This window comes from Ctenocephalides felis, unplaced genomic scaffold (assembly GCF_003426905.1).
Source record: "Ctenocephalides felis isolate EL2017-DRISC unplaced genomic scaffold, ASM342690v1 CF-g0.4_SCAFFOLD_01492, whole genome shotgun sequence".
In the NCBI taxonomy this organism is placed as follows: Eukaryota; Metazoa; Arthropoda; class Insecta; order Siphonaptera; family Pulicidae; genus Ctenocephalides; species Ctenocephalides felis.
Window position 1 is genome coordinate 9,397,767 of NW_020537646.1, and position 10,313 is coordinate 9,408,079.

Below are 10,313 nucleotides of genomic sequence, written 5' to 3' on the forward strand. Positions count from 1 at the left end.
ATGCTTGCGCGATTGCGCAATTCTGAAAATGATCATTTTTATTATATAAATAAAACATTCAACGATGATTTACTCAAAATCAAGGTTCCAATAAATAACATACATACAATATCATCTCTTTTTCATAAATAAAAGAATAGTATACACGGAGTTACAAATGAAAACAAATATAAACGATGGCGCGCTAAATCGTTATTATGTTGATATGAAACTATTATTGGTCCACTGTTCGACGAATCAGAAAGTTCTAATTGGAGACCGAAAGCGCGTTGTTTTTAAAAATGTTAATTTTGTTTGTGTATAATAACATTGTATTGTTATTATATTTTCTAGGTAGATAATCCTAGGTAGGTATAGTAGTGTCCGCCCGCTATCTAAATTTATTTATAAGTAAACCATAGTTAAAAGAAGAGCATTAAGTAAACCTTAAACAATTATAATAAATGTTAATTAGGTTATTAGAACTCTAGTGTATTAGTTTCTTTGTTGCCAAATTATGGTTGGGTGGCCTTTAAGAGATATGGTTATTTGTAACGAACCACAATTTAAAAATATCTTAAAACTTGAAAGAAATATCCAGCATGTTTATTTACTTTCCATGTAATACCTTCATAAAATTAACAAAAATATTAAGTTCATTTACAAAAATAGGATACACACTTTTATAATAAATATGCTGCCTAATTATTTATTTAGTTAAAAAATAAGAACTATTAAATATATTAAACAATATGGCAGTCAACATAAGAATACTATATAATACTATAGCAGCCCACCATAACTTTTTCTCCCAAGGACGGACATCAAGATTCCTTAAAACGCCGATTCCTACAAGAAGCCCTAGAAACATGAACAGAACTAGAATAAATATCATAGGTACATAGTTTTTTTTTACAATATTTTTATATATCACCTGCAATTGCTCCAGATAAATGAGCCATGTAACCAATTGTTTTATCCACATTAGCAGTAAAGTACGAGTACACAATACTGCCGACATCAACAAGTATTATGACCAAAAACACACAAAGCTGCAGAAAGGCAAATTCCATTTCCTTCCAGTTCTGTGATTAGATATTTTTAGGTGCAAATATAAAACCAGTGAGACATAAATCAGATTAATCAGTTATATACCATAACTATTGTGGCAACATGCGCTGTTATCAGTGCATACACACCTCCAGAAGCTCCAGCCAGATAGACACTTGGATCAGTAATTGATGTACCTAGAGAACCGGCAACTACTCCACTCAAATAGATTATCACAACACGCCACCAATGATGAACACACTCCAATGCCACACCTAGTAAAATCTGAACTAGCAGATTTACAATTAAATGTATGTACCTGACAAAAATGCTTATTATTATCAAGTGTACTGAAAAATATTACAAATCAGTACGATCAGAAAATCAATATACATAATATTTATGTACAATTGTAAAAAGCATGGGTATCACGTATATTTGTAAGCAATTAGATGGACTTTAGTGTTTTTCAAAATTCTTTTCTGTTCCATGGAAAAACAAAAGCGATGTCTTTGAAATCAAAACATAATTTGTATCAATTTATTCTTTTTCACAATATCAAAAATCACATTGTATTCATACATTTGTTAATTATCATGAAGTCTAATTTCCTGAATATTAATCTATTACTTTATTTAATATTTTTTATATTTACATACCCGGCATGAACAAACATGTAAGTTGCAAATCTCCATGCTTCATATCTTCGAAATGGATTGTATATAAACAATGTTGCTAATGGTCCTCGAGTAGTGACTTGCCCTTGCTGGTCAATAATATCACAAAGAAAAAATACTATTTCTATAATTGAAAACAGTATCATTGAAAATGGGGGCGGACAGCATGAATATTGGTCCTCATAATCTCCATCTGAAATTTTTTTTGATAAAACACACACACACATAATACAATATATATATATATATATATATATATATATATATAGATATATATATATATATATATATAGATATATATATATATATTATATATATATGAATATGAACGGGTATAGGGTTAAACACATAACAAAACTTCGAAATAATAAGCATGATTAGTGTAAAGTGAAATTATTATATAAAATAATTCTATGTTATAAGAATATACTCTCATACATTTTGTCATGTATTTATATGATCTGACTCAAATTATGGATGAATATGCTAACACATAAACATGAAAAGATTATACATTTACAGACGTCACTTTTAGCAAATTTAACTATGTTAATTGCTTACTGACCTCTGCGAGCTAAATTGGATCTCGTATTACCTACAGTGTCACCATGTCTTCGGGGCACCACTCTTAGAACATATTTTTCCATCAAGAAGCGATGAATCAAGTAACCAAAAATTGGCCTGGCTTTCGGATGTCTGATTAATTTATGAAATTCATCAAAGTTCAAATATCCTGATTGATCTGTATCTCCCAAAGTCATTAGATTTCGAGCTGTGTGTGGGGGTAAATCATTCTCATATTCTCGGCTGGTGATAATAGCCTGTAATTCCTCAATTGATATTTTTCCATCGCCATCAGTATCATACTACAATGAAAAAGTTTAACATGTAATAAATTGAAACAATACGTTATTTAAATGTAAATTAATATAATTAAATTATTAAATATATTTAAAGTAAATTAATAAATTTACCTTGTTAAAAAGCTGGCGAACGTATGCCTCAGTTTCCGATAAAGGAATTGCATCCCCACGCTCCCCCAATGATATTTGATGCTGAAGGGACATCGCAGCCAGAATCGAAAAATAGTGAAATATTTATTTCTACTAAAACATGTTCAAGAATGAACGAGTGCGCCGATATTAATAATAACTTGTCTAATCATATAAATATGCCGAAAACGATAATCAATAGATAATGTTATCATAGTCTGAATCATCAATCAGGGAGCGGCAGTTGTATTAAAAAAAATTCTCAGTGGCGCGATGTAGAGCAGAATGAAAACATTCAAGTGGCACAAAATATTATTTACTTTGTTTAATATAGTGTGCATTGTTTAATATACCAAATAATGTAAACATAAACGGTAGGTGTTAATTAGGCGAACTGTTTATCGGCAACGTAAGTAGAAAATCGGCTCAGGTAGAACAGAATCAAGAATCAACTGGCCTCAGTGGCTTCTCGGAACGTCGGAACGGTAGCAACGTTAGAAATATGAGAAATACCACTTCAATACAAGTGCCGATGCCGAATTGCCGAATTGCCGAGTTACTATGGAATTGTTTATTCGTAAACAGAACTGTAATACGAATACGACTACATCCAACTACTAACCATTGTTTACATGTTTACATTGTACATTACAATACGAGCGAGAATACGAGGCTGGGAGTGGTACAGTGGTGGTATTGGTGGCCACTGATCACACTTAATGGTTCGGACTTTGGGAGCCAGGGAAGCTAACCATTTCAACATGTGGTTTGAGTCTGAGCGCACACACGACACATCCGACACCGACACCGACACCTATGTCTTTCTCACACATTGTGAGTCTAGCCGTTAAAATTTTAAATACTTTTATACTTGGACTAGTTTTTATTGTACTTTCTATATAATTTATATGGTATAAGAACATTCTACTTATTTTATATAATTTATATAATACATTAATATACATTATCATTCTTTCGAAACGTCAAATTTTAAAGTCAGTGAGTGCTTGACTTAAGATATTCATCGGAAACTGTGCGCCATTGCTTTTCTACAGCTTCATCAGACAAATTCCAAATCTGTTCCAGTAAATCCCAGCCAACTTTTTGCGTTATTAATACATAATCGTTGCTGGGGTCCTGCGTATGAGAATAAGCCCCCAATACCAGTGACTGGCAAAGCCTTGCCGCTACGCACGTCTGAGAAAATAGGTTAATAAATATATTATTTTTAATTTACTGAAACACAGCTCTAATTCTTATTGATAATAAGATGAATAAATCTTAGAACTATTTCATCTATATCATTGACAATGATTCATTGTTACTGTTTTGTACCTTTAACATTTGGAATTCAATTAGTGGTATCTGCCTGACAGTAGAATATCCTGCAATGACAAGACCTCCAGTCGCCAAATCCTTTGTTTGTAGCATCATATAAGTCATCGTAATAGCCAATTCAAATACATAATATGACAACTGTGAATCACCGAAATCTAGGACTCCGCTGACGCGAAATTCGCCCTCCTTATTTCCGCGATTTACAAGAATATTTTGCTCATTGAAATCACCGTGGATTAAACCTGAAACGTATTATTATTATCAAATTTTTCACTTAAATGTATTTAATATAGTTCTAACATAGATTTTAAATGTCATATCATTGAACTAACTACATTGAATAGCATACAAACTATTAAAAATCTGGTTAATAATAATACATAAATTTCAACTATAATTAGAAACAATATTTTACTTGATTGTACAGTACGTTAATAACGATTTACCTTTCTGTAATTCGTTAGATTTGCTCAAAACATTTTTTTTGAAAGATTCTAGCACCTGCTCGATTAATTCCTTTTTTGAAGTATCTTTAATAACGTAGAGAAATTCATCTAAGTTTGGTGTACTTTCCAGCATCCACATTGTGCGATGGCTTTCATAAGCTTTATGGCTGAATTTCTAATAAAATATGATAATATGAAAAATGATAGTAATAATAATTGACCAGTCATAAAATCAATATAAAAATACCTGAAGAAGCCTATCCAAATTTGCTACATATTCACCGACTTGGTAAAATAAATAATCCGAAGGCGGCACTTCGTATAGCATCTAAAATAAAAATATGTGTTACTTTTCCAACATAAGTCTAAATTTAATCACAAATTATGTATTAAACCTTTCCAGGTTGATATTCCAGTAACCTGATAACATTCTTCTCTGTTTCGGAAAGCGATTCCTCAGTAAAATATTTTCCATAAACGTTTTTAACAGGTTTTGGACATTTGATTCCTTGATTATCTGAAAGTAAAAATACTTGAATATACAATGATATATTAATCAACTTGCGAAGATATTCATAATTAATTCAAAAAACAAAGTTTATAATATGCGGTAAATTGAATATTTTTCAATCAAAATCGATGTTGTTCCTTTAGCTTTCGAATTAAGTTTTTGAATAAAAAATAAAAGCAATAATAAATAAAGAATGCTTATAAATACGTTACCCGATCATAACTGTTTTATCATTGAAATCGATTAAAGATAAATAAATAAACCCATTAAAATAACGCTAATAAAAAACAGCAAACATTATTATACCATCATAGTGTTAATCTAAAATTAATCAATTTACACATATTTATTTTAATAATTTACATCATTTTTTTATTCGCTATGCTAAATGAAGAAAATATGTATGAATTTGCATATAAAAGCTTGTATTGGTATTTATATATAAATAGCAAATGATATTTTGAATCATTTTTTCACTTTCATTTAAGCTCATGAAAAATTCACATATAATATAATAAAATAATTTTAAATTTGTTTTGAATTCTTTTACTTTCATGCGTGTTTAACAGATCTTTTTACTATTCAATAAATCAAATATAAAAATGAGAGCAAAGCAGTATTTTGTTGATATACATATTTACTAAGATTTTAAGAGAAATTTCAGATATTTGTTATAGAAATGTATTTGTAAATATATATTCACGATTTAAGTTTCGAACTAATACAACTATAACTGATGAACAGAAAGATGACAAGAAAACGTAAACTAACTTTATTATAGAATTTTTTATATGCACCTCAATTTACACACACACACACACACATATATATATATATATATATACACACACACAGACACACACATATATATATATATATATATATATATTGCTATATTGGTGTATTTATATATAAATAAAATAAAATATAAAATCCGAACCCGTTTCTTTATAGTCTAGCTCAAATTATTCATACATACATGCAATACAATATAAAATACTGCAGTGGTGTTTGCTAATTTTTTGTGTGCTTTCCTCAACTTCTAATTTCCTATTTTATAGAAATATATACTCAAACACAAGTACTAACTAGGGAATTTAAAAAAAATCATTTTTTAACTTGTTATCCTAGGCCTAATGGCATAAACATTCGATTTTAAGCCGCTTAACATACTTTATGTTTTTTAAATAGATTAATTTTAATAGACATGTACTTACGTAGAAATATCATCATTTCAGTTTGTCCTTCTAAAAATGATATTTTCTTGGAATCCAATGCGTTCAAAACTTTCATAACATATCCGTGGCTCCAGTTGCTGGACAATATAGGATTGCGTACATTCGGATCGGATTCGATGAGAAAGTTTCGATCATCGTATGCGTTTAATTCGGTAACTCCTAAGCACGATATGCCGTACAGTCGTTCGGCCAGCCTCCTGACCTGGTCCTCCTGGACGTCGGGCCTGATGCGCACGCCGGGCCTAAGGAGCTTACCGTCGTTGGCGACATCCTCCTTGGACCGTTCGCTGTTCGATTCAGTCATTTCGTGGTGCCGTCGACGATGAATACGATGAATACTGACAAAGGCAAATAAAATCAACACGATAAGTGTCCAATGATAACAACTCCCCCCATCCTATCCTATCTCGGCAGCTGTCGCGCTTTCCGTACTATTTGTTCAGATCAGTTCAGTTCTATGTAACCCATTTCATTTTTCTATAGCATCTTACGATCATTTTTATATAGAGTCTTTAATATTAATACACTACGTATACGATAATATTCAGTTACACGGCTATAATTATAAAATCAGGATCATTGCAACATCCTCTTTCAGATATCATATACATATAGAAGCAACATGTGCAGCAATACAAATATATTCGTTGATTCATAAAAGAACAAAACCAATTAGGCATGGGTAAAATCAAATCAATCAAGAGTCAAAGTCATATTATCCAAATTAATAGGTTTTGTTTACAGTTTGTGGTTGTATTGTAACTAATTAGTACTACATAGAATACAATTTTAATATTTTCTTATGAAAGACATTTAATTAATTATGAAATTTCAATAAAAATTATTTTCATCTAGATTTACATCTTAAATATAAAAAATACTTGTGCAACAACTTGACCTTTAAACTGCGATTGAAAACACTCAACATTAATATCATCACATTTTAATAGTTTTGTATTTCTTTTTTAGAAAATTTTGGAATTTGGACGCAAGGCAGTTTAATTAATCAATAAAATTAATTATTTTGTGTAAAATCACAAATTTCAGTTGATATATACGAAATAAAATTCTCAAACTTCATCATCACAAATCACTTCTTAACTCGTACAAGTATATTTCATAGTTCAATCACTGTATTTTATTATATTAAGTGGATTACAAAGAGCGATTAAAATTGTATATTCTTTACGATTCGATTTGAAACAGAACTTCATAAATACAAAAGAGTAGATAATCACAGTTCCAATTCAAATTCTTCAAAAAGATTATTCAAAGTTTAAGGAATAGATTAATATACTAGTTGTTTCTCAAATTGGCCGTTTAAATTGCAAAATTTCAAATATAGAAATGTTGAGTACGACTGGCCTATTTAATATGTTAAAAATATCACATCCAATTTGAATGTGTTAGTATATTCATATAAACGAGTATTGACATTATAGTAATGATACGAGTGAATAATTGATAAAGTACAAGATGTACTCGTGCTTTAATTCAATATTAACAATAAATGATGGTAACATGTGCAAAAGCAAATATACGCAAAAATACAATCAGGCACAGGTACACACGCACATATATATATATATATATATATATATATATATATATATAAGAATAACATGCGTAATTTTAAGCGTCTACATGTTTTATGTAACCCCCCCCCCCCTTTTGTAATTATTTTTTACCTTTGAGCTGAATATGTTAGAAAAGAGAAAATTCTGAAACAATGTATTCCATTAATGTATTTCCATCAATCTTTCCCTTACATTAGAACATTTCCATACATCATTTCGAATCGATTTTATGGGAGACAACTTTTTGACTGTTATTTAATTTTATCCCATAATTGTTGTTTGCATAGCACGCTCTGTAGAAAGGTTCTAACTAAAAAAGTAAATGATATTTTGTGTGATTTTTGTTTAACACTGTTTTTCTATTGTTTTTACAAGTCGCTATTTTGTAAATAAAGAATTATATAATGAACAAACTCTGTGTGACGAATATTCCACAATATTTCAGAATAACAATATGAGTTTTTGCATACGACTTTGCCTGAATTTAATTATCGTGCAATTTTTTGGTAGCTAATTACCTACATCACCGATAGAAAGAAGTTGCACATAATTTAAAGCTAAAATACATAATGCATATTATGAATTTTCGAATTTAATTTATCATAAATAAATTTGGTTTGAGATAATATACGACATGATTATTTATCTTGTTTCTTCTTATCTTTTTTAAACGATTTAATATACATATCTTTGTTTGTGATGCACAGAATTTGGGAAAGTTTATTTGTTATACAAGTCTCTCTTTACAAATCAACGATAATTCTATGTCATACGTGTCAAAACAATAGGAAAATAATATAAATAGAAAATCAAACAAAATTTAGTTTATTTTTATCATTAGGACTTTCTACCGTATATACCTACATCATGCTTAAATTACGAAAAGCGTTAGTTTCAAAGTTGACTCTCACGAATCTTTAACAATCGTCTAAAGAATGCTAAAATCATTGTATAAAAAATATAATATTGAATGTTGTAGAAAGATATGTTAAAATACTCAATGAAGGTTTACTCAAGAGTAATTTATTTATTAAGCCGGCATTATAAATTTTATACATTATGTAGGATTTTAAAAATCTTTTTACTGTTACGCAAAAACGACGACGGTCAAAGACAATTATAATTGTAATAATATTAAACAAGCTAATCAAAATATTGATAAATTATTACCATGTATAAATTCAATTTGTCAATGGGTTCAAATTCTTTCACAAATGCTAGAATATCTTCAAATTTTTCATATACCCTGTTATCAATTATATATATATATATATATATATATATATATATATATATATATATTATAAATTTAATAAATATCTAATACTATATACAATAAAATATAAATTGATAAATATAAAATACGCCTGAAAAAACGACTAACAGAAACTTATTTGCATCACAGATTTTTAGTGAGCAATGAACATAATATGAAAAGATTATCGCGCTACTATTTTTTGAGTGATTCTTATTTTTAATATGAGTTGTTTTTATAGTTTAATCTCTAGTTTATTAATTGAGCAAGCAACAAACGATATTAAGCTAATAACCAAAATATAAAGCTGCGGACGGTCATCTAATTTTAAGGGGGAACAGATCGAGGTGTTGCGCAAAAAAGAAAAGTTCTGAAAAGCCGAGGAGGCGTTGAAGGAGAAATTTTAAAAATAGAATATCTATATATATATGGAAATGGAATAGTCTAGAAAAAGTAAGGAAAATGCATTTTGGCAAACCACTAATAATGATAAAATATTTGCAAACCATGTTGTCGTGTAGCATTTGGATATTTTCATTTGCCGAGCGGATGGAGCGATTAAAGCATTCGTTCGAATGGCATATCTAATTTACGGACATAAAACCTATGTTCACACACACACACAGACGTTTATATATATATATATATATTAAATATATATATATATATATAAATAATATATATATATATTAAATATATATAAATAAATATATATATATTTTATTTGTACTTATTTCTGCTAAAAACGCATTCACAAAAAGCATGCGAACGTTGCAATTGTATTCGTTGTAATTTGTAAAAACACATTTCATAGCCGTTTTCCTTCGGGGTGTTAAAGGTATAATCATTTACTTTTAGTGAAAATGAAAGACATACCTAAAATTTTTTTCATTTTTTTTTATATTTTTACTTACATAAATATGTATCTGAATTATTTACAATAATTTTACAGTTTACTATATCGCTCCTACCAACGTAGATTTTTCTTACTTTATTAAATAAGTACTCGCCAAATTGTTATACAAATTGCTTCTATAAAATCATATTCAGTTCTAATCTGTACTTGAATTTTAATATGTTTGATACATAATTAAGTAGACACAGCTTCATAAGCTTAGTCTTAATTACAAATTCATAATTTAATTTATATATTTCTATCATTAAGAGTCTATTATTGTTTTTCAGTCGACATGACATCTTTTATAGTTACATGTCAACAATTACATATTGCAAGGGCTTCCAACACATTT

The 10,313-nt window shown here is 29.0% G+C and overlaps 2 protein-coding genes across 3 annotated transcripts; both read right to left on the reverse strand.

Moving 5' to 3' along the window:
• Positions 1-600: 600 nt before the first annotated feature.
• LOC113370107 (rhomboid-related protein 2-like) lies at positions 601-3,170 on the reverse strand. Of its 2 annotated transcripts, none has more exons than XM_026610775.1 (6): positions 2,681-3,170; positions 2,302-2,572; positions 1,689-1,899; positions 1,135-1,348; positions 914-1,064; positions 601-840 (listed from the first exon to the last, which is right to left on the reverse strand). In XM_026610775.1, the coding sequence occupies exons 1-6, from the start codon at positions 2,771-2,773 to the stop codon at positions 689-691; spliced, it is 1,092 nt and encodes a 363-aa protein (XP_026466560.1). In that variant the 5' UTR covers positions 2,774-3,170; the 3' UTR covers positions 601-688. The 2 variants fall into 2 exon arrangements, with proteins under 2 accessions (XP_026466560.1, XP_026466559.1); XM_026610774.1 differs by having other exon boundaries at positions 2,272-2,572.
• A 524-nt stretch (positions 3,171-3,694) lies between these two features.
• Positions 3,695-6,535, reverse strand: LOC113370789 (hydroxylysine kinase-like). Its single transcript, XM_026611476.1, has 6 exons — positions 6,211-6,535; positions 4,878-4,999; positions 4,730-4,810; positions 4,483-4,657; positions 4,034-4,278; positions 3,695-3,895 (listed from the first exon to the last, which is right to left on the reverse strand). Exons 1-6 carry the CDS (start codon positions 6,533-6,535, stop codon positions 3,695-3,697), a joined length of 1,149 nt encoding a protein of 382 aa, XP_026467261.1.
• Between the last annotated feature and the right edge of the window lie 3,778 nt (positions 6,536-10,313).